At 52.8% G+C, this 24,354-nt stretch overlaps 1 protein-coding gene across 1 annotated transcript; it reads right to left on the bottom strand.

The window, feature by feature from the left end:
* Window positions 1–15,697: 15,697 nt before the first annotated feature.
* Window positions 15,698–24,336, bottom strand: KRT8 (keratin 8). The gene is made up of 9 exons (XM_075551649.1): window positions 23,926–24,336; window positions 20,710–20,918; window positions 19,668–19,728; window positions 19,061–19,156; window positions 18,007–18,171; window positions 17,666–17,791; window positions 16,888–17,108; window positions 16,665–16,723; window positions 15,698–16,194 (listed from the first exon to the last, which is right to left on the bottom strand). The coding sequence occupies exons 1-9, from the start codon at window positions 24,274–24,276 to the stop codon at window positions 15,995–15,997; spliced, it is 1,488 nt and encodes a 495-aa protein (XP_075407764.1). The 5' UTR covers window positions 24,277–24,336; the 3' UTR covers window positions 15,698–15,994.
* Window positions 24,337–24,354: the final 18 nt, after the last annotated feature.

Raw genomic sequence — 24,354 nt, 5'->3', positions numbered from 1 at the left:
GCCGCTGTGCCACCAGGGCACCTGCCAGGGAGACGCCTTTCGGAAACCAAGCCAGCCCCTGCGGGCGCCGAGCGGGAGGTGCCCGGGCGTCCGCCCGAGCGCGGCGACGTGCGCGTCCGCGCCTGTCTCCTGCGCCTGCGCGCGCGCGCCCGCGGCAGCACGTCTCGTCCCCAGGGCCTGCGGGCCGCCTCTTTTGCACCGACCGCGCACAGGTGCGTGCGTGCGCGTGCGTGCGTGCGCGTGCGTACGCGCACAGCCCCCACACGCATGCTCACAGGTCCTCCTGCGTCCAGGGCATGCCGCCAGCCTGCCTTTGGAGCCCACAGCGGGACGCAGGGATGCCTCCAGGGACGGCCTTGGCCCTCCTGGTGGAGGACAGGGGGGCGGGTGGCCAGCCTCAAGAGGAGCCGGCCTCCGAGAAGGTACCAGCCTCAGGTCCAAACCAAAGAGCCACCTATTGCCATCAGCAGACTCGTGGAGACCCCCTTACAAAAGGACGGGGGGGGGGGGGGGTCGTTTTCAGAAACAGCAAGAAGGCCGTTCTCCCGTGGTTCTTCTGAGTGTGGGTTCAACCCCCTAACTTTGAGGTCAAGCACAAATCGTTGGTGCCACCCAGTTAGGAAGACAAAAATGTCCATCACCTGGCCGAGCCACACGCAGCACGGCCGGGCAGAGAAGGCCAGGAGGGGTGAAGCAGGGTGAAAGGGTGTGGGTAGAGTGGGGGAGCAGTCATCCCTGCTGCCACCACCACCTACCCACCCAGTTCGGGGAAGGCTCTGCATTCTCAGAGCTCAGGGGCTTGGCTCTCAGGAAGGAATTTGGGGCAGTGATTGGGCTGAGCGTGAGGACACCCAGATCCCCACCCAGGCTCTGCCCCAGCGCTCACTGTCTTCACTCTTCTGTGCCCCTAAAACAGCAGGGTACCTGTGGGCTGACACACAGGGACCAGCTGCTTCCTGGTAGAACCATGGCAGAATCCCGTTCCATGTGGCCCTGGCCCGAACACCTCCTCCTGGGTCCTGCCCCTCCCCCAGCATCACCCAAGTCCTCATGGTCCTCCCACCCTCTCTTGCTGCCATCAAGTCGTTTCCAATCATAATGATGCTACAGGACCAGGGAGAACCGCCCTGTGGGTTTCCAAGACTATAACTCTTCACAGGAGAAGAAAGCCTCCTCTTTCTCCTGTGGAGGGGCTGGTGGTTTCGAACTGCTCGCCTTTTGGTTGGCAGCCCAAAGCTTAACCACTACGCTAGCCTCAGCCATCTCCACCGATGGAGTCTGGAGTGTGGCGCCTGCCACCTGCTGGAAAGGAAGGAACCAGCAAGCTGGTACTGGTCAGTGTGGCACCCTCTAGAGGAGCCCTGCCCCTCTCACCAGGTACCAAACCTGGAGTGTGCAGTATAGCGAAGGACACACACCTGCAGTCACAGAGATGTCCCGGCCTCCTCCACACACCACCTGCCGCGATGTGCAGGTCACTGGTGGATGGAACCCCAAATCTACCTGGAGTCCCACTCTGCAAACCATGCCCTGGCGCACGGCTGCATCCCCTAGGGACTTACACAAAAGCACTCTGCAGAAGTCTCCCAAGTCTGGCTTTGAGAATAGGGAAGATGCCAAGTTGAACCCCAAGGAGCCTGTAGAGCAGTTTCTTCCCTGCTCCTCTGCTGCCTCCCAGTGGATACCTGGTGCATCTTCTCTGTGGCTCAACTCCGGCCTCCTTCCCTCTGCAGGGGGCATTTCTTACAGTCCTGCAGGAGAGGAAAAGAAGTCGATGGCAGTGAGTGAGTGTCCTCTGCCTTGCCTCCGCCTTCAGAGGGTCAGGCACCCTGAGCAGCAGGCTGAATGCCATACGTCCTGCAGCCGAGGAAGGATCTGGTCCCCAGCCATACAGTTCAAGGCGAGCCTCAGACCTCGGTCCCAGCACCTGAAAATGTTCTTGTAAACGTGAATAAGTTGCCAATAATTAAACACCAGGAGGTTGTGTATGAAGATCCAGATTTCTAATTTCAGTTGCCAAGTTGAAACTTCAAGCCACTCTGGGTCCAAATTCCTGCATGGCCATCATGGGCAGCAGCTGAGTAAGGAGAACACCCCACCCCCAGGCCAGGTCCCAACCACTGAGGAGTGGGAGAAGGATGCAAAAGGAAGCCCCAAGCCCTCTGCTCCTCTGAACCCAACTTCACCCCCATCTCAAGGGCCCTCACCCACAAGCCTGCAGACACCTAGAATGTTCTTGCTAGTACTCTCTGTACCGGTAGAAATACCATGAGTCACAAGTGGATAAAACTCACAGCCATTGAGTCAGGTTTAACTCAAAGCAGCCCTATGGAACAGGGTAGAAGTTCCCCTGTGGGTTTCTGAGACTAACTCTTTAGGAGATTAGAACGACTGTCTTTCTCCTAACAGATGTATAAGGAACTTTCTGCTTTCTGGCAGACGCATTTAGAAAACAAGAGAACGTGTTCCCAGTTGCTATCAGGTCCATTCTGACTCTTGGAGAACGCACACAAGGCTGTGACCATTGAAAACCTGTCACGTGCCCTTCCTTCTGAGGGGCCTCTGAGTGGGCTGGAACCCCTAGCCTCCGGGTAGTAGGAGAGTGCTTCACCATTTGCCCTACCCAGAGGCTTCTTAGAAGATCTGCCACACAGGAGGAAAGTCAAGGGAGATGGAGGAAAGAGCTAGGAGTCAAAGGGCATTTATGGAGGTCTAGACAAAGACATGTACATGCAAATATATATAGGAGGATGGGGAAATAGATCTATGTGTCTATATTTATAGGTTGAGTATTAAGGTGGCAGAAGGACCTTGGGCCTCTACTCAAACACTCCCTCAATGCATGAATACTTTCTCTTATTAAATTGGAACTCTATGATGCTCACTCTCTCGACACAACTGCTGAAGCCAAAGTGGGTGAACAAGTAAATGTGGTGAAGAAAGCTGATGGTGCCCGGCTATCAAAAGAGATAGTGACTGGGGTCTTAAAGGCTTGAAGATAAACAAGTGGCTATCTAGCTCAGAAGCAACAAAGCCCACATGGAAGAACACACCAGCCTGTGTGATCGAGTGGTCCCGAAGGGATCAGTTATCAGGCATCAAAGAACAAAAAAATCATATCATTGGCTGCACACCTCAATGATAGGATCGCTGAAGACAAATGGGTGCATAAGCAGATGTGGTGAAGAAAGCTGATGGTGCCCGGCTATCAAAAGAGATAATGTCTGGGGTCTTAAAGGCTTGAAGGTGAACAAGCGGCCATCTAGCTCAGAAGCAAAAAAGCCCACATGGAAGAAGCACACCAGCCAGTGCGATCACGAGGTGCCAAAGGGGCCAGGTATAAGGCATGCAAAAAAATAGATATATATATGTATATATGTGTGTGTGTATATATATATATATATATATATATACCATATTGAATGAAGGGGGAAGTGCAGAGTGGAGACCCAGGGTCCATTTATCGGCCACTGGAGATCCCCTCATAGAGGGGTTTAGGAGAGGAGAGGGGTCAGTCAGGGTGTGATGTAGTACCGATGAAGAACACAGCTTTCCCCCAGATCCTGGATGCTTCCTCCCCCCAACTACCATGATCCGAATTCTACCTTGCAGGACTGGATAGGGCAGAGGTTGTACACTGGTGCATATGGGGGCTGAAGGCACAGGGAATCCAGGGTGGATGATACCTTCAGGACCAAGGGTGTGAGGGGCGATGCTGGGAGAGTGGAGGGTGAGTGGGTTGGAAAGGCGGAACTGATTACAAGGATCCACATGTGACCTCCTCCCTGGGAGAGGGACAGCAGAGAAGGGGGGAAGGGAGACTCCGGATAGGGCAAGATATGACAAAATAACAATCTATAAATTATCAAGGGCTTATGAGGGAAGGGGGAGCAGGGAGGGAGGGGAAAAAAGAGAACCTGATGCAAAGGGCTTAAGTGGAGAGCAAATGCTTTGAGAATGATTAGGGCAGGGAATGTGCAGATGTGCTTTATACAATTGATGTATGTATATGTATGGATTGTGATAAGAGTTGTCTAATCCCCTAATAAAATGTTTTTTAAAAAAAGAAGATCTGCCACAGCTGCTAGGTACCATGGAGGCCAGTTTTGGCTCACAGAGAGCCCAGGTAACCGAGGAGAATGGCCCCAAGGGCTTTCTTCTCTAGATTCTTTCCCAAAGCAGATCCCCACACCTTTCTTCCACAGAGCCGCTCGGTGGTTTAATGTAGTCCTCCTCTCTGCCATTGTCAGTGCGGACTCATAGTGACCCCACCCGGGGAACTGGCCCTGTGGGTTTCTGAGACTGTAACTCTTTATAGTCTACGCTCCCGTAGAGCAACTGATGCTTTCAAACAGGTGAGGGGCCCAAAGTACAGCCACCACAGCACCAGGGCTCCACAGACAAAGTTTCATTTCAGTGTGTCATCAATATACACATTAAAGACTGTTAATAGATGTTTTGCCTTCCTTTTACCTCATACTCAATCTTCAAGCCAGGATCCCTGGCATGGGAAATTCCTTGTTGGGCTGCTAACTGCAAAGTCAGCAGTTCTAAACCACTAGCCACTCCAAGGAAGAAAGATGAGACTTTCTACTCCCGTAAAGAGTTACAGTCTCAGAAACCCACCAGGGCACTTTGACCCTGCCCTACAGGGTCACTGAGAGTTGGGCTCGGCTCAGTGGTGACTCAGAAGTCTTCAAGTGGAGGGAGGGGAAAAAAAAAAAAAAGAGGACCTGATGCAAAGGACTTAAGTGGAGAGCAAATGCTTTGAGAATGATTGGGGCAGGGAATGTATGGACGTGCTTTATACAATTGATGTATGTATATGTATGGATTGTGATAAGAGTTGTATGAGCCCCTAATAAAATGTAAAAAAAAGAAAAGAGGAGAAAAAAATGATTAGGGCAAAGACTGTACAGATGTGCTTTATACAATTGATGTATGTGTATGTATGAACTGTGATAAGAGTTGTATGAGCCCCTAATAAATTGTTTAAAAAACACATTTTGCATAACTCAGTAAAAAAATGACATTCAATTGATGTATGGATTGATATAAGAGTTGTAAGAGCCCCCAATAAAATAATCTTTTAATTTTAAAAAAAAAGAAGAAATCTTCAAGCATGTATTTTCCACTCACCAAAGACCAAGTTCACTGCTATCAAGTCAATTCCAACTCATAGCAACCCTGTAGAACTGCCCTTGTCTCAGCTTCTTCCTAAGGAGCAGCTAGTGGTTTCAAACTACTGACCTTGTGATTAGCAGCCCAATGCATAACCACTGCGCCACCAGGACTCCTACTCACAGCACATCTTAACTCAGACTGGCTGCATTCCAAGCACCTGATAATCACATGTGACAGTGACTGCCTTCGTGGGAAAAGCACAGGTCTCCACCCTCCACCCCATTTAAATCAGCCACCCTCAGGCCTTGGGATGCATGCAGGAAGGAACCAAGGAGGAACTCCAAGGAGCTCCTGGGAGCAGGCTCATGCTGTTCCTCCCAGGGCCCCAGGTATCTGAGGGCATGCAAACAATTGGCGCTGGGCAGCCAACCAAAAGGTGACAATGCGAATCCGTGGAGTCACCTGGAAGAAGGGCCTGGTGGTCCACTTCCAAAGCAATCAGCCATTGAGAACTCCGCACACGTGAAGTCACTGTGAGTCACAGTCAGCCGGGAGATGTGTGGACCGTGGTCTGGAACAGGGTATCGGAGGCCTAGGCTCTGTCAGGGTGGGACACTCCCTTGGCGCCTTAGATTCTGATCTGGGTGAGGATGGGGTCACCTGAGAGGCAACAGAGTGGACCTGCTGAAGCTAGGATCCCATGACTGAGTCCCTCTTGACTAGCTGAGAGTAACCTTGCCTGTCCCGTGTAGTTTGCAAACAATTCAATGTCGCTGTGCATAGCCCTCACCATGCCCCCCCCCATACTGCCCTAGCCACGAGTGTCCTTAGAACAGAGACACCGTGGTGCTGATTATCATCATACTGGGACCAGCTGATGAGACCATTTAAAAAAACAAATAAAATAAACAAGCCCACTGCCATCCATGCCTACGCATAGGGACCTTATAAGACAGGGCTGAACTGCCCCTGTGGGTTTCTGAGCCTGTAACTCTTTACAGTAGAAAACCTCTACTTTCTCCCAAGGAGTGGTCAGTGGCTTCAAACTGCTGACTTTGTGGAGAGAGTTGTTTGGGTTGTTGTTTTTTCATGTAAACCACCCATGTGCAGATATTTCACTCTGTAGTGAAGGAATGAAAGTCCTGCGTGTTTCACAATCTTAGAGGGAAGTCTAATTCTTTGTGAGCATGAAGAATATGCCCTCATTCTCAATGTGCAAATAAAATAATGTCTGTTCACATGTTCCTTCCCAAGACCCTTTGCACCTCCGCTCCCTGGCCCCTTTTAGGGCTTGAGTTTGCAATCCCTCAACACACACACGCACAAAACAACCAAGATGCCCTTCAAGCCCACATTCTCTCTGCTCCAATAACTCTCCTAAGGTGGACTAGTAGCAAAGAGAAAGGACCCACTTCAGAATCCATTGGAATTGGACATGTCTGGACATTGCCCATAATGCCCTGCAGAGGGCGCCTGGAGCCTATATTAAGTGAGCACAAAGGTAACTGACCTTGAACGGTGCCCTCTCCTCTCACTGTGTTCACCGGCTTGGCCCCTACCTTGGTCCTCCTCTAGCCAAGACTCCCTTGGTATGGTAAGGTCATCTGGTTTAAAGTCCTTCGATCCAACCCAAGCTCTGCTACCAAGTAGCTCGTGACCTCCCTCCCCTCCAGGGGCTCCTGCCTCTCCCTCTAAAATGAGCCTTGGGCCTGCTTCCTAGAGAAGATGTGAACATGGAATAAAGCCTTTGCACGTGCTTCGCAGGCTGATGCCCAACACACAGCACCCAGGGAGTCAAAAGGGTGGGGGGAGGGATGGCAGGCTTGGGCTCCCCCCGCCACCTTCCCCACTCCATCCTGCTTTCTGGGGCATGCCAGGACTCGTGGGAAGTCAAGATGGAGCACTGAGGCACTGAAGGGAAAGACAGAGAACTCACCTGAAAAGGCTTCTGAGGGAAAGACCATATTATGGCTCCCCAAACACCTCCACATGCATTATCACGTCTAATCCTCATAACCACCCTGAAAGACTGACTTTGTTGGCCCATGACCCTCTTCCCGCTTTGCTGCCAGGTCCCTGTTCGGAGATGCCACACTGGTCGTCCTAAAGCACTGTTCATTCAAGTCACTTCCTGGTCCCCTCCCCTGCCAGGGCCAAATAACTCCCCAGTGACACCCACCACGTCCAGGAGCAAGTGCCAATCTCTCAGTTCAGTACTTGGGGCCTGTCACCAGCTCTCTCCGAAACAGCAGGAGAGAACTTAGCTGGGTGAGGAGATCTCTGTTCTAAGAGAGGTGGGTGTGCCGGACACAGCAAGCAAGTCAAAGCAGGGACTGAAGTTAGAAGGCCGGGCGCGGGCGGTTGCGCACGGTGGGGTCTCCACATCTGTCCTCCAAACCCCGTTGGGTCGCTGCCTCTCTGGGACAGGCTCTTATACTCGCTTGACTGGGTACACGAATGAATGGATAACGGTGATTCGGTTTAGCCAGAAGTTCGTTTTCCTCTTGTTGTCCAGACAGATGGGGATGGCGTCCAATCTGTACATTGCTTTGGGGAGTATTGCCCAGCTCAGCCATATTCAGTCTTCTGACCTGTGAGCTCTTCGGTCTGCAGACCACAGGCCTCCACGAGGATGACTCCTCCGCAGAAAGGAACCAGCAGCCCACCCCCACTGAGCCAAGAAGGAACAGCGCGATCAATGGAGAAAATACTGAAATTAGCAAGTATTTCGCTGGCCTTGGATCAATGCCCACCTAAGCAGCACTGAAGAAATCAAAGGAAATTCTGTGTTGGGTAAATTTTCCGTTTTAAAAAAAAGAAAGATGTGACTTTAGTGACGGAGGTGGGCCTGACCCAAGCCGTCAGGGGACGGGGTGATGTGTCTGAATCTCGCTGTTGACCCACTCACCGCCACCGAGGCCACGCCGACTGCAATCCACCCCATAGGACAGCGTCGACCTGGCCCTCAGAGTTCCTGAGACTGTAACTCTTTAGGGGAGTAGAAAGTCCATCTTTCTCCCATGGCGTGACTGGTGGTTTCGAACTGCTGGCCTTGCCTTCAGCAGCCCACTGGGTGCCCACGATGTAAGTACGGACTGCCAGAAGAACAAACGGACCTGTTTTGGAGGACTACGGAATACCTGGAAATGAGGATGGCGGCAAGGATTTGTCTCACTTAGTTTGGACAAGTTACCAGGAAGGACCGATTCCTGCAGAAGAAGGACCTCGTGCTTGGTAAAAGCATAGGGTGGACGCAAAAGAGACAGACCCTCCCTGGGATGAATCGGCAGGGTGACCGTATCGACGGGCTGAAACGTACCCCATATGGTGAGGGTAACCAGACATAGCTCGTTTCACACACGCGGGCTCGCTGTGAGTTGGAAGGGATGCGCTGGCATCTGAGCAGGGATGGCCCCCATCAGTCCACATCTTTCCTTCTTCCAGCAACACTCAGGCATGTCTACTATGCACGGTGTTCCCTTCCCTCGCTACATTTGTTCCTGGGCACTTTATTCTTTCCCATGTAATTTCAAATACCGCTGTCGCCCTTGATCTTTTGTCCAAATGCTTATTGTTAATACGGAGAAGAACACCTGGTTTTTGCTCGGTGACCTGGTGCCCTGGCACTTTGCTAAACTCATTAATTACCCAGAGTAGCTTTTTTGTGAAGTGAGGTTATCTCTCTACAAAAACTTATAGAAAATACAGTCTCCAATCCAAGTAGCCATGTGATCCACTGTAAAACAAACAAACAAACAAAAGTTCTAATTACAGAGAAGAGGGAGCAAACAGGCATGAGGGGACCACGGGCAGCCAATGTCACCTTAAATCACCTTGAGCGATGGCCCCTTACCGTGCCTCGTGCTGACCACCCAGCCCTCCTCCAGCCCTGTGCCTGCGGTCGTGTGTGATTCACCCAGGTGCCAGGTCTCCACAATGGCTACACACATGGAGTGGACATTTCTGGACTGTAAATCATTCTTGCGGGAAAACTGGAAGCAGTTTGAAGTCTTAGATGTCTTTGTAGACCCCTCCTCGACCTGCCTCCTCACCTTCAGGTACCAGACACACATGGCTGGGCATTGGAAGTCAAGCTCCTCCCTAACCCAGGCTTTCCACCCTTCCTAAATAGGCAAACGAAGGTCAGGATGTGGCTGACCTGCCACTGGCTGTAGCCCTGCAGCGCACTAAGGCCGCTTAGCAAAGAGACCCTTTACAAGATTGATGGACCAGCTGTTTCTGAAATGAGCCTGAACAGGTTGCTCTATCACCCCAAAAGGAAGGGATTTAAGAGAATTTGAAAGGCAGACAATGAAGGAAAATAAATAGGTGGCCATTATTTTGTGGAAATGACCCATCCATTCTTTTCTCTCATAATTTTGTGTAGATCGCCTGTCAGGTGGCCGGCATTCTGCGAGGCATTGGAGAATCCGTGGGGAACCAGGAAGATGTCATGCAGTGCCCGATCTTACAATGTAGCTTAATAAAGTACTGCTGCAGATGGATGAGCAGCAAGCCAGCTATCAGGAGAAATCGCAGGGCAGTTAGAGGATTCCCTCAAGAATGACGCGAGCCAAGCTGTGATGTCTCGATGCGCTTTAGGAAACAGCTGGTCTCTGAAGACCAGCTCGGATGCTCCCAGGTGCTCGTAGGAAAGGCAGGGCGTGCCACACAGAGGGCACAGCACGTGCCACAGCCCTCGGCAGGAGACGTGGGGTGGGCCAGGTGCTGAAAAGCAGTACTTCTGGGTCAGAGAGATGGCCTAGGATGGAGTGACCAGGGTGGGTCCTGAGAGGTGAATGGGGCCGGAGAAGGGCAGGACCTCAAAGGGGAGTAAGTAACTCTGATTTGTACTTTTTTAAAATGTACTCTGGCAAGGGCCCAAGGGGTGCCTCTGGGATATAGGAAACTGTCTATGTCGCGGATGTGAACACAGGTAAGCATTCATCAAGCTGTATCCTTAACATCACAGCACTTTGCACGTATGTTGGCCGGCGGTTGGCCAGGGTTGGCTCCTGCGCACCTTAGTGGGCCCAGAGGAGAGGGTCTGTGGCCGGCAGGCCCACCAGAAGCAACGGCTGTCACTGGAGAACAGTGCCTGGGAGAAAGGGGGACCTGACAGAACAGCAGGGGACAATGAGTGTGTTCTGAGACCAGGAGGGGAGTGGGATGGTAGACAAAGCAATTGGAACCCACCACATTATGGAAGCCTGGGGCAGGGGAGGCAACCAACCATGCTGTCCCCTTCTCTCCTTCCCCTGGCTCACAAGGTGCCCCTCAATTGGCCCCCCACCATCGCGATCCCTCTCCTCTCTAGCCCATCGAATGCTCATCCGCAGCATGCTTCGAGAATCCCCTGCTGCGGGGCCCTCGTACGCCTCCGTTCACCTCGAGCAGGCCCCGCAAAGCCTCAGCATCCTCATGTCTGAAGGATTCCTCACAAACGCCTGGACATTTGTCACTGGGTCCCTGGAATGAGAGAGGGTGGGGAACAGTGGCTATGCAGAGTGGTCAAAAATGGGTCTTCTCCATATGTGGAATTTGGAAACATTTAGAATTCGGTCCCATGAGAAATCAAGTTGCTCCCCACCCCACGCCCACTGTCTATGCAATCTATCAAAACTGTTCATGTGCATCACCTGCCGCAGCAATTCCCCTGAGAACCATTCAGGTGTCCTCGCCCTGCATGTTATGACATGTTCCCAAGGTGATTGTTCATTGCAATGTGAAGATCATAGCAAATGATGGAAAAGGCAAACCAAAAGAGGACTGGTTAAGTAAACAATGGCACATCCTTAAGTGGAATATTATGCAGCTGTGAAAAATAATCATTCCATACTGATCTGGAGAGAGCAGATGCCAAGGGAATGTCAGATCACTTTGTGAGAACTAAGTGTAAATATACAGACAAGCATGTATGTGCCTAAAATTATTATATACAGGTGAGCTATATCTAGAAGGAATCTCAAAAAAAAACAAAACCAGTGATGTTAGTTGTCCGTGAGGGAAGCTGGGTGGGTAAGGAGGCCCTCTTGGACTTTTGAATTGTAAACCTTTAAATTTTTTGTGATGTGTGGCAGAAAGCCATTGTGAGTTCCCTTGAGTCCATTCTGATCCACGGTGACTCGTGTGCACAAAGTGGAACGGTTCCATAGGGTTTTCAAGGAGCCCTTGTGGTGTAGTGCTTAGGCGTTGGGCTGATCAACTCAAGGTAAGCAGTTCAAAACCACTAGCCACTCCATGAGAGAAAGATGAGGCTTTCTACTACCATGAAGCATTACCATCTCAGAAACCTACAGGGGCAGTTCTACCTGGTCCTATGGCCTCAGAATCAACACCATGGAAGTATGTGTGTTTGGGGACCTTTGAAAAGGAGATCATCAGACCTGTCTTCTGATACATCCGTGGGTTGGTTCGAACAGTCTGTAAGGTCTCTCTCTCCTGGCTAGATTCCAACCTCAGTCCTTGGCTCCGCACGAGAAGGATTTCACGCCGAAGCCGGGCTCGTGATCCGAGTGAATTTAATGAGAGTTAAAAGAAGTTTCAGGTTTTATGCAGCACCCATAGGATTCCTTTGATCGTGCAGCCTGGCAGAGACTGCTCCGGGTCACGCAAGGATCTCTCTCTCCCACGAAGATGACCAGACCAGCACAAGCAAGACCCCTCTCCCTCTCGGTCCCTGCCTTTTCAAGTGTTCCCGGGGGAGGAGTGGTGAACAACCCCAGGTCGCTCCCATTGGCTGAATTGCTATCACCTGGCCCAGGTGGGCTGCTCCAGGTGTAACGCCCATCCGAGTCCACTGGCGGGAAAATCCAGCTTTCCTATGCTGGCTCTCCTGGGCATGCGTAAATGGACTTCCCAATTCCCTAGGCTAAGCTGCCTAAAAAGTCCACCTTTCAGTTAGGAATTTAGCACTTAATCCTTGGTGCCACCAAGGCAGCCTTTGGTAGACATCTAGAATTGTCAAAAGAAGCGACCCAAGAGTGAGGGCACCACTTCTGTCACTCACCACCTCACCTCACATAAATTCTACAGCCATAAAGCAAGGATTTTAAAACCTGCCTCAAAGCATTAGAGGGGCGCTGAGACCTGATGAATCACAAAGCCTGCCCCACGAAATCGTGGCTCCCAGCCCTGCTGGGCTCCCTCATCCCAGTGAAAAGTACATCTGAGCTCTCGAACTCTTGGCTTTGTCTGAAGGACCCATGGTAAGGCCGGGCTTGACGCTTGACCACTAACCCCAAGCCCTGCAGCTGAACCCCACCAGCAGCTCCTCAAGAGAACGCTGTGGCCCTTTCTTCCAGAAGGAATTCAGCTTTGGAAACCCTATGGGAAGGTTCTCTGCCCTATGGCGTTCCTCTGAGTGGGGATCAACTTGGTGGCTGTGGGTTTGGGTTTGGTTCTTGAGGGAAATGGGGCTGTAACCTGTGTTGAGAATCCATCTCACCAGGTAGCCATGGACTCACCTGTAGCTCCTGCCAAACCCCATGAGGGACCCGAGGGGAGCTGTGCTCCGTGGGAGCTTCAACGGCTGATGATTCAGAAATCGATCATCAGCCTTTTCTTCCTGGTGCCAAGGGGTAAACTCAGACCACCAACCGTTCACTTCACAGCCTACCCACCCAAGGGTTCTTTGGTCACAGGTAGAAATGTGGGGACGTGGAAAGAAGGAGCGAAAGAGGAAGGGATTGGGGGAAAGAGGAAGAGAAAGACAGAAAAGGGAAGCCTCCCTGCCCCAAGCTAACATCCAGGGTGTGGAGACTCCTTCCAGGTGGGGCCCTCAGCTGTTCCCAGCATGCCCTCTGCCTGGGTGTGGACCTGATTAGGTGCAGTCTTCAGGGAGGACCGGGTGGGGCACCATTGAAAATATTGACTTGCAGGGTGCGATGTAGCACCGATGAAAAATACAACTTTCCTCTAGTTCCTAAATGCTTCCTCCCCCACCCCCCACCCCCACTATCATGATCTGAATTTTACCTTGCAAGTCTGGATAGAGCAGAGGATGTACACTGGTACAGATAGGAACTGGAAACACAGGGAATCCAGGGCCGATGATACCTTCAGGACCAGTGGTAAGAGTGGCGATACTGGGAGGGTAGAGGGAAGGTGGGTTGGAAAGGGGGAACCAATTACAAGGATCTACATGTGACCTCCTCCCTAGGGGACGGACAACATAAAAGAGGGTGAAGGGAGACATCGGACAGGGCAAGATATGACAAAACAATAATGTATAAATTATCAAGAGCTCATGAGGGAGGGGGAGCAAGGAGGGAGGGGGGATAAAGAGGACCTGATGCTGTTAGGTAGGGTGAGGAATGTCCGTTAAGGCATGCCCAGAGGGCCAAGCTACGGAAACAAAGGAGTGGCGCCCTGCACCTGCTCAGAGGTTCAGGTTTCCTGCCGTAGGCATGGGTGGGCGCTAAACCTGGATTGGCCCACCTAGGCCAGGTGAATTTGATTCAGCCAATGGGGTCAATCAGGGGTCATCCACCACGCGTCCCGTGGAATCCTTGAAAAGGCAGAAGCCCAGAGTCCAGCGACACTACTTTCTGCGTGACACCGAGAAAGTTCCAGTCAGGCTGTATGGTCAGGAGGAGTCCTGTGGGTGCCGTGTAAACCTGAAACTTCTAACTCTCACAAAACTCACTTGGATCACGAACCAGGCTTCGGCATGAATTCCTTCTCGCGTGGAGCCAAGGACTGAGATATAGATTTAGCTCCAGAGAGATCTAATAATGCCCAGGGCTTAAGTGGAGAGCAAATATTTTGAGAATGATGAGGGCAATGAATGTACAAATGTGCTTTACACAACTGATGCATGTATGGATTGTGATAAGAGTTGTATGAGCCCCTAATAAAATGTTTAATTATAATAAAAAAAGAAAATATTGACTTGGGGCCCCAGGAGGTGAATGAAGTTCCCCTCACCAGATGCTGCCCCTGCCCTGCACTCTGACACCACCCTCCCGGTTTCTGGAGAAAGGACTGGTCACCCCTGAGCCAAGGGCAGAAGGCAGGTCTTGCTTTTTTTTTTTTTTAGATCTTGCTTTATGAAGCGTGATAAAAATGATTTTACAGTGAAACACTCTCCCCGCCCCCTAAAATACACACAAGTACACCACTGCCAGGAGATAGATAGATCCTGACTCATAGCAACCTTCACCGGGCAGCGTGCCCAAGGCTCATGGAAGCAGACTGCCACATCTTTCTTCCAGGGCAGGGCAGGTGGGTTGGATCACCAATCTCTCCACTGGCAACCGAGTGCTTGCACCTCTGCGCCCACCAGGCTCCTTCCTCTTGCTGTGGCCACCGCCAAAGTAGGTTAGTTCTTTATTGTCTCCATGTCCAGAGCCTGGCCCTTCCCCGGGGCTGGGTGAGAGAGTTTGGGGAGGAGAGGCCTGGGCAGAGCCAGCTAGGAAGCCCAGCCAGGGAGTCCCCAGCATAGCCCTGCATGTGCTCCCTGTACCAGGCTCCCTCCACCCACAGCATGCTCTCTGGCCTGTTCTCCCTTGGTGAATGTGTGCCTTATCTGAAGCCATGCCCAGGGGCTTGCCCATGCTTAGTGCTATCAGATGGCGTGTCTGCTTGGACCTCAGGGGGTGGGGGCCATGAAACGGAAGTGTTGGGGATGCCGGGGGTGGTGGTGAGGGGGTGCCCTAACCCTGCACTCCCCTACAGAGCTTCTGTGTTTCAACACTGACAAACCTTTTGTCCTCATGCCTCGTGAAATGTCCCCACTCACTTCACCGTCTTAAGCACACCTTCACCCACAAGCACACCCTCTATCAGAGGTGAGGGGGCAAAAAAGGCGGCGGCGAAGAGGGAAGCAGGGCAGGTGTGACTGTGAGCCACTGGAGAAAAGTCCGCTTGTCAAGACCAAGTCCTCGGCTGTTTTGATTTCTGGAGTCTGATACAGTGTGGACTGGGGACTGCTGTATGAGGGGAAGCCAGGACTCCTTGCTACCCGACAAGGAAGGAAGGAAGGGAGGGAGGAAGGAAGGAAGGAAGGAAGGAAGGAAGGAAGGAAGGAAGGAAGGACGGATGGACGGACGGACGGCATTTCTGATCACCAGGTAAGTCGTGTGTCAGGCTGAAGAGAAGGACAAGTGTAGGCTTTGATTCCCAACTCTGCCCATTCCCTGTGGATCTGATGGTGTGGGCTCTCTGAGCCGGCAGGTAGCCCTGACACTGAGCTCCTGCAGATGCAGGAAGATAAACTCTCTCCTGATAAGATGGGGATGGGGACTTCAAAACATCTGGGGGGGTGGGGTGGAATTGTTCCACAAAACTTCATGAAGACCCCTTGTACCAACTAGGCTCCCTTCTGCCCACCTCTCCGAGTCTGCTGTGCCGAGCACAGGAAGGGTCGTGTGCAAGCACCTGTACAGTGAGGGAAGCACCAGGCACAGGTGAGGGACTGCTGCGGCAGGTGTGGATTTATGGCAATGACCGAAGTATCAACAAGAACCCGACCAGAAGACCTCTCAAGAACCGCGAGAGCCCCTTCCTGGCCCCTCCCTCCCTGTTCCCATGGACACAAGGGTTGGACTGACAACACCATGGGCTGGCTTGGGCTTGATTTTTTTATTTAAAGATCATTTCATTGCAGGCTCTTGCAGCTCTTATTACAATCGAGGCATCAATTCCTATCGAGTATATGTGTATGTAAGTTGTCAGGTTTTATTTTACAAAAGACCATTGCTTTCATTGGGGGCTCTGGGAAAAGGGGATATCCCCCCCACTAAGTAGTTGATTCCCACAGGGTGGGGTAAAGACTGGGTCAATCATCCTGCCTCCTGTTCCCTTGGTGCCCCTGCACAGCGCTGGGCAGGCAGGGTCAGGGACAGACTGTGAGGCGTCACAGGGATATTCACTTGGGCAGGACATCCGAAGACTCGGACAGCAGCTTCCCATCCCGGGTCTCGATCTTCTTCACCACCACAGCCTTGGTGGAGCTGGCTCGGGAGAAGGAGCTGGTGCCTCCGCCTGGGCTGAAGCTGGACTGCAGGGAGCTCAAGCCATAGGTGAGGCCAGGGCTCGTGAGGCCCCCGTAGCTCGAGGTCAGCCCACCTGATGGGGACAGAGGTCGCCACATGAGCACAGGGCTCCTCCCCGGACCACGCCCCACAGCCTCATCTCTCAGCTCACTCCCCACACCATCCCCAGGGAGGGGGACTCTAGCCCAGGTCTGGGGGTCTTGACTGCTCCCCGGAAATGTCAGGGGAATCCAGGAGGAAAGGGTTTGGGTATCCGCTATGTGACCTCTTCTGTCAAACAGGAGAACTGACAGGTTTGCATAAATAATAAGCAAGATAGACGTGCAAAACCTGTGCGCCGGGACAGGGTGGTCCGGGGTCTGTCTCCCCTCGCACCACGATTCCCCAGAAAAGATGGACTCTGCTCCTTCTCCCCTCCTTGACTGCCAAGGGCCTGAGACAGGTCACTGGCCAAGCAACTGAGCAGCTGCCCCCCTCCACCACCACCACCCAATGGGGAGCCCGCCCCCGGAGAGATGCAGACCCTTCCCTCTGGGCACCCACCGGAGTAGCCACTGGTGGTCTTCGTGTGGATGCTCATGTTCTGCATCCCGGACTCCAGCCTGGATCAAGAGGACACGGGCACATCAGGACCTCTGGTCCCAGGGCAACAGGACCCAGGTTCCCAGGGGCCGGTACCCACTCCTGCCTGGCCCTGATCAGATAGATCCCAGGCCCAGCGTGCGCACCAGGAGCAGCGTGGGTGGGAGACCCCCGGCTCACTCACCGGCTCTCCTCGCCCTCCAGCAGCTTGCGGTAGGTGGCGATCTCAATGTCCAGGGCCAGCTTGACGTTCATCAGCTCCTGGTACTCACGCAGCTGCTGCGTTATGTCCTGCTTGGCCCGAAGCAGGGCAGCCTCCAGCTCGGCCAGCTTGCTGTTGCCGTCCTTGATGGCCATCTCCCCACGCTGCTCTGCGTCCGCGATGGCAGCCTCCAGGGACGCTCTCTGGGGGGGAGGGACAGTCAGAGGATAGAGGTGCCTCCTGTCCCCGCCCAATCCCCCCACACACACCCCCACACCTCTCCAGAGCCCAATCCCACGGGGGCAACTCGGGGAGCAGAGCAAGAAAGGGGGAATTCCAGTGGCTTCCAGCAGCTTCCATCTCAAACCCCTCACCCGGGGGGCTGCCTGGCATCAACCCCCACCCCGATGGGGCTAGATCTCTGGTGTCTACACTTTCTTAAAGGCTCTTAAGCCCAGTCATGCCCCAATTCAGAAGACAGACAAGATAAAGTGGGGTTGGGAGGTTGATTCTAGGCCTCCACCTCCCTTGCCAATGCCCTTTCACCCCATCAAGGCCCCAAGAACCACCTCCACATCCGCAACCTTCCGGGAACGATCTGAGAAGCTAACTGTCACCCTCCCTCTCCTGGGACTACCACACACTAAGATCCCTGCCCCCATCCCACCCCACCCCCACCCCCCTCCCTGCCCCCTACATCATCTCTCGTCCAGGTGTGACCCAGGGTCTGCCCCTACCCCTGGGCTAGTCCAGCCCTTACCTGGCCTTTGAGCCCCTCAATCTCAGCCTGGATCCGGTTGATGTTCCGGTTCATCTCTGAGATCTCCGTCTTGGTCCGACGAAGATCATCCCCATGCTTCCCAGCCTGGGCCTGCAGCTCCTCATACTGTGGTTAGAGACCAGGAGTGAGGCCCAGGGGGCACCTGAAGTCCAGGGGAAAGTGCCCCAGGTGCCAGAGCCCTTGTCTCCCACCCCACTGAACCCCTTCTTCCAGGTCCCCAGGCGCAAGCAACCAACGGCCACCCAGCAGTCCCAGGAGAATGTGAACTGCTTCCTCCTGGTGACTAGAGCCATCGAGGAAGAGATGGCCGCACTATTCACCTTGATCTGGTACATGCTCTCGGCCTCGGCCCGGCTGCGGTTGGCGATCTCCTCGTACTGGGCCTTGACCTCGGCGATGATGCCGTCCATGTCCAGGGAGCGGCTGTTGTCCATGGACAGCACCACGGACGTGTCCGAGATCTGGGCCTGCAGCTCACGGAGCTCCTATCACAGGGAGAAGGTGGTGAAACTCTGTCTCCGTCTACAAGGAGCCCCTTCTAACAGAAAGAATAAAACAGCTAGTTCTTTAATGCTTCCTCCCCACTCTCATGACCTTACAAATCCAGCTAGACCAGAGCATGTACACTGGTACAGACAAGAGCTCAAACCACAAGGAATCCAGGACAGATAAACCCGCCAGGACCAATAATGAGAGTAGCAATACCAGGAAGGGAAGGGGAAGGTAGGGGGTGGGTGGGAGGGGGAACCAATCACAATGATCGACATATAAACCCCACCCCACTCCAGGGGACAGACAACAGAAAAGTGGGTAAACGGAGAAAGTGGCTGATGTTAAGACATGAAAAAAATAATCATTTATAAATTATCAAGGGATCATGAAGGAGGTAAAATGAGCTAATACCAAGGGCTCAAGTAGAAAGAAAATGTATTGAAAATGATGATGACAACAAGTGTAAAAATGTGTTTGACACTGGATGAATGGATGGATGGATGGATGGATGGATGGATGGATGGATGCATGTATGCTTGGATGGATGTATGGTGATAAGAGCTGTAAGAACCCCAATAAAATAATTTTTAAAAGGCCCCGCAGATGGATACAATGGAGACGAGAAATGAGGGGCAAAGGCTTTAGGGATGGAGGAGGGGCCTGCGTTTGCTGTGGGGTCACCACTTCGTGGATGGCAGCCCGGGGCAAGTTCTTCTGAGCCTCCGAGCCTGCTTCCTCCTCCGTGAAATGAGGCAAGGGCAAGAGCAAGGGGAGCCCCCACGCTGGGTCAGTCCTGGGAGCTGTGGTCCTTCGTGGGAACCCCGTCTGTCCATGTGCTGAAACCCGGCGGGGAGGAACTGGCTCCGGGCAGAGGAACATTACCTCTTCATGCAGCTGCCTGAGGAAGTTAATCTCATCCGTCAGCCCTTCCAGGCGGGACTCCAGCTCCACCTTGTTCATGTATGCTTCATCAACGTCCTGTGAGAGGGAGCAGAGAAGGGCCTTGTGAGGCAAGCCCGGACCCCCACCAAAGGGCTCCCCATTGTCCACCCAGTGGTCTAGGCTTCATGACCTTCTAGCGGTCTTTCCCACCCCATCATGGGGTCCAATCCTCTACCCACCAGTGGACCTCACCCCCAGCCTGAGCCCTTCCCAGCACCTTGAGGAATGTCCTCCTCCTCCTCCTCCTCCTCCTCCTCCTTCTCCTCTAGGAAGCTCTTTTGGCCAGACTTCCAATCCCACTGCTCCATTTCAGTGACCATGTTCCAATATGATGTCTAGAATTCTACCCAGGTGTCCTTAGTTAGCTCTCAGACCCCTCTACCTTTCCATGCTATGGGTCCAGACGACACTCAAGTGTTGACATAAATTAATTTGTCCCATGGCTTGGAAGCATTTGTGCACGGAACCCAGAAAGCCTTCTTCGTCTCCCTGGAGTCTTTAAGCTCTACTCTCCCGGCTCTGACTGGGGGCCTGGGTACTCCCTTACCTTCTTGATAAGGACAAATTCATTCTCCATCTCTGTTCGCTTGTTGATCTCGTCTTCGTACCTGGTGAGAAAACACTTGGAATCAGATGATGTAGGCGAAGGTGAGCTTGCCCTGGGTCTCATGCGGGGAGAGAAACATGAATAGCTGGGAAATTCAGTTCCTGGAGGACGTGGAATGGGAGGGCTGATCCTTCTGCCCCAAACAACTATCCTCTCCCTGCCTCCACCCTGTGTGCTCAAGGCAGTGGAGAGGTCTTAAGCAAGAAATCTCTCTCTGTAGTCACAGTATTGAACCCACAGTATTGAAGATATCCCAAGGGTCAAGTAGCTGGGAGAACTTTCTGGAGGTTGTTGGAGGTCAGGGACCATGAATAAATAAGAGGCAGGCATAGAAGTATAAAATTAAACCTGTTGGCTACCTGTCTCTCCCATCCTAGGTTTATCATGCAAGCATGATCATAAAATGGATTGTCCAGCAACAGAAAAGTGGGTGAAGGGAGACGTCGGACAGTGTAAGACATGACAAAACAATAATAATTTATAAATTATCAAGGGTTCGTGCCGGATGTGGGGTGGGGGATGGAATGAGGAGCTGATATCAAGGGCTCAAGTAGAAAGCAAATGTTCTGAGCATGATGATGGCAACAAATGTGCTCGACACAATGGACGGATGTATGGATTGTGATAAAAGCTGTACAAGCCCCCAATAAAATGATTTTTTTTTAAAGACACTGTTCCCTCTTGGGATTGCCATTTTGAACTTTCACTCTGGCATGTGTCCCAACTTGCAAATCTTTGAATCTAAATAAAACTATTATTTGATAGGGGGGAAAATATTGTCCGGATCCAGGGAGTTCTGATATTAAGAGGGGTGCTTTTAACAATTTTCCTGGGGCAATGGGCACAAACCTAAGCTTCCCTGAGCAAACCCAATCTTTTGGTCATCCTAGGTATCTAGAACTACATTGCCCAGAGACCCTGAGTCTCTGGTCCCAGGGGGCAAGGCAGGATGACCTCAGCTGGGGGAGGAGGAGGAGCTCACTTATTCTTGAAGTCCTCCACCAGCCCCTGCATGCTGCCCAGCTCTGCCTCCAACTTCAGCTTCTCCTGGCCCAGCATCTCCAGCTGCCGCCTGAGGTTGTTGATGTAGCTCTCGAACATGCTGTCCATGTTGCTACGAGAGGTTTTCTGCTGTTGCAGAAGGCTCCACTTGGTCTCCAGCATCTTGTTCTGCTGCTCCAGGAACCGCACCTGCAGAGGGGAGGAGGGAGCAAGGAGGTCCGGGGCTCAGAGTCTGGGTTGGGGAGCAAGGCCTTGAAAGAAAGCTGAGGATTCTGTCTCTCCCTCTAATCTGCTCTCTGAACAGCGAAGCCCCTGGAATCCAGTAACCCGGTTAGCTGTTTGGGGCAGATCACCTACAGCTTGGAAAAGAGTGGGGCAGGGAATATGGTTGACAGTCGGCAGTTAGGAGACTTGCACTGGAGCAAGCAGGTTTTATTTACTTAGATTGTCTATTGCACATTGATAGAAATAGCCGTGTTTCCTAAGGATGCTGTTTTCTTTACACTCAAATAAGATTGAAGGGGCAAAAAAGAAATTGTAGATTGTTCATATCAAATAATATTATCATCATGATTATGATTTGGACTGACTTTGGGGGACTCACGGAGATTATAGGAAAACTTCATCTGAAAAATAACACTAGGCAGGAGGCCCTGAGCCCAGCCTCACACGGCGACTACTCTGTTTCATGGTTCTTCTCCATGGTCTCCTCAGCCAATGGCCTACGAATTCTAGAAGACCCTTTTAGCAGCCCCGTTTCTGTTCAGAAGTCATCTGTGGCTGGGAAAGAGGCACCACACCTACCAGGGGTGTCTACAAACTGAAAACTCCTTCCTCCTCCCCACAGCCCTCTTGTGAGAGTCCTCTGCTGAAGACTGCCCCAAAGACAGAGAGGGCCTGGGAGAAGGTCCCCAACCCCTGCCCTACCCCTTACACCACAACACAACCCTCATGGCCTAAACACAAAGGCCCTGGGTTCCTTAGGGTCAAAGCATCAGATCTTAGGATGAAATTAGGGCATGGAAAATGGACATTTTATTTTATAAAAGGAAGAATAACATACTAGTTCCAAGATGGAGAATGTTTGGGTTTTTTTTTTTAATTGGGTCGACTTGGGGGAGGAAGATGTTTTAAAGGTACAGTGTAGATCCCACAAGCCTCTCTCTCTAAGTATCTCTTCTCCGTGAAAGCGATCCTGCCAGCTCATCCTAATGGACTACTTAATTCCAGACCAAGCACTGCTAAGCCCTTTACATGCATGGGTGCCTTGAATAAAGGGCCCAGGTGGCACCCTGGGTTAACAGCTGAGCTGCTAACAGAAAAGTCAGGGGGAGGGCGGAATGGGGAGCTGATAGTACCGATGACTGTATATCCCCATTCGATGGGACTGAACAACAGAAGTGTATGTGAATGGATAGATTGGATCGTGTAAGATATGGCTGGGGGGAAACTATTATAGGGGGAAAAATCCTGGGGGGTGGTACAAGGGGGAGGTGGGAGGGAGTAAAGGGGAGCTGATTGATGTCCAGGAGTTCAAGAAGAAAGAAAATGCTTTGAAACTTGACCGTGGTAGCAATCGTACAATCCTGCTCGGTGTGATTGAACCATGGCATGTTATGATCTATGTAAGAGCTCCCAATAAAATGATTTAAAATTTTGAAAAGAAAGAAAAGTCGGGGGTTCGAACCCACCAGCTGTTTTGCAAGAGAAAGATGAGGCGGGCTTCTGTGATTTGCAGTTGCAATTGTCAGGTGTGGTGGGTTCCATTCACAGGGCGACAGAATGCAGCACTGTTGGGCCCTGGGCCATCCTCACAGCTGTGCGGTGTAAGCCCTGTGCAGCCCCGTAAACACTATGGAACGGTGCTGCTCTGTCCTGTAAGGTCGCCAGGAGTCAGAATCAACTCCACGGCAGTGGGTTGGGTAGATAAATCCTTGAATAGGCACACACACACACAAAATCCTTATCTACAAACCATCATTGCCCAAGGTAACCAAGTCGAAAACTGGAATTCAGTTGTGCGGAACTAAAGACTACAGGAAGATGTAAAAAGACCTCACAAGATGTAAAATCAAGTGCTCAGAGAGAGCCTCCGAACCTGCAAACCCCGGCTCAGGAACAGGGTGCTGTGGGGGTCTCTGGGGGCACTCCAATTCCTAAGGGTTCTGATCTGCCTCAGGATTTCCCTCCTCCCTTCCCCACAATGCCTCCCAGGAGCCAGTCAGCAGGGAGGGGCCCAATTGTCCCGCCCGCCCGCTGGGGCCCCTGGGGACCTGAGGCTGCAAAACCCGGCCTGGAGGTTTCTCGAAGAAAGTGGAGCCTGGCCGTGGAGGCGGAGCGAAGTAGGAACGCGTGAAAGGCACAGGGGCGGCGAGGGAAGAGGGGCGTTGGCGGAAAGCCTTATCTGAAACCATAAATCCTGGGGTTTTACAGGGCCCACGACCGGGCGGTGCGTCCAACGCCCGCAGACTTTGAATCCCGGATGGGGGCTCTTCTGAAGGCCGTTGCAGCCTCTCCTCCGCCCCCCACGCCCATGCCACCCCACCCTTTGCACGCGGGCGCGAGCTCTAAGAACTCTGCCAAGCGGACAGAGGGCGGCCCTCAGCCCTTCACCCCATGGCTGGGGGCAGTCTCCGCCCGGCCCCGCCCCGCCCCACACCACTACCTGGTTGAGGGGGGGAGGGGAGTTATGACTCACTGTCCCCCACGCCCAGGCCTCGGGGAGCCAAAGGCCTCAATCAATACTGGCCCAGTTAAGTCCAGGTACCCTCTTCCTTCTAGAACTCCTGCACAGCCCCTATGGTTTGGGAGGGGGAGTAATTTTTTGTTTTGTTTTATTTTTTTAAAGTCCCCCCCACCCACCTTTGTTGCAGTATAGCGGAGAGGGGTGAATTCACGCTGGCGAGTGGCCTCTCCTAGGCCCCGAAGCTTAAAAACTGGGACTATTCCAGGATGCAAACGATCCACCGCCCGGACCTCAATTCGGGCTTAGTTTGCGGCAGGTCACAAACCACCTGGACCCTTTCCCGGTCCCGTCGCCCCCCAACCCCCAGCCCCAACCAAAGTGCAGGGGAGCCGTGAGTCGTGGGTTGGCAGAGAACGAGGCCAGTGGGTGGGGCCACCAGGGCTCCCCTGGCCGGAGGGTGATGGGCACAAGGGGTGGCGGGCCCAGCCAGCGGTGCAGGGGGACCCTCACCTTGTCGATGAAGGAGGCAAACTTGTTGTTGAGCGTCTTGATCTGCTCCTTCTCCTGGGTGCGCACGGCCTGCATGTTGTGGTCGGACTCGAGCTTCATGGGGGTCAGCAGGCTCGGGTTCACCGTGACGGCCGTGATGCCCCCTACACCTCCTACCCCGCTGAAGCCCCCGGCCATACCCAGGCCGGTGCTCAGGGGAGCCCGGTAGCTGCTGCTGCCGCTGCCCACCCGGGAGTAGGACGAGAAGCTGATGCGGGGGGTGGGCATGCTGGTGTAGGAGCGGCTGCTGAAGGCCCCCCGGGGGCCAGAGGACATCCTGTGGGTCTTCTGGGTTATCCTGACAGACGACATGCTGAGGGCTACTGGGAGGCAGCGGTGGGACCCGACACAAGTTCGAGAAGGAGCTGAGAAGCAAATTCGAAGTGGGGG

This window comes from Tenrec ecaudatus, chromosome 6 (genome assembly GCF_050624435.1).
Source record: "Tenrec ecaudatus isolate mTenEca1 chromosome 6, mTenEca1.hap1, whole genome shotgun sequence".
Classification (NCBI taxonomy): Eukaryota; Metazoa; Chordata; class Mammalia; order Afrosoricida; family Tenrecidae; genus Tenrec; species Tenrec ecaudatus.
Note: the sequence above shows the minus strand (reverse complement) of the source record. Positions and strands in the feature narration are given on the sequence as shown.

Coding starts and splice junctions, on each gene's coding strand:
- KRT8 (XM_075551649.1), bottom strand. CDS start 24,276: ATGTCGTCTGTCAGGATAACCCAGAAGACCCACAGGATGTCCTCTGGC. Junction 18,172..19,060: donor TCAGGCAGCTGCATGAAGAG/GTAATGTTCCTC, acceptor TCCCTGTGATAG/GAGCTCCGTGAGCTGCAGGC. Junction 16,195..16,664: donor GACCACCAGTGGCTACTCCG/GTGGGTGCCCAG, acceptor TGTCCCCATCAG/GTGGGCTGACCTCGAGCTAC.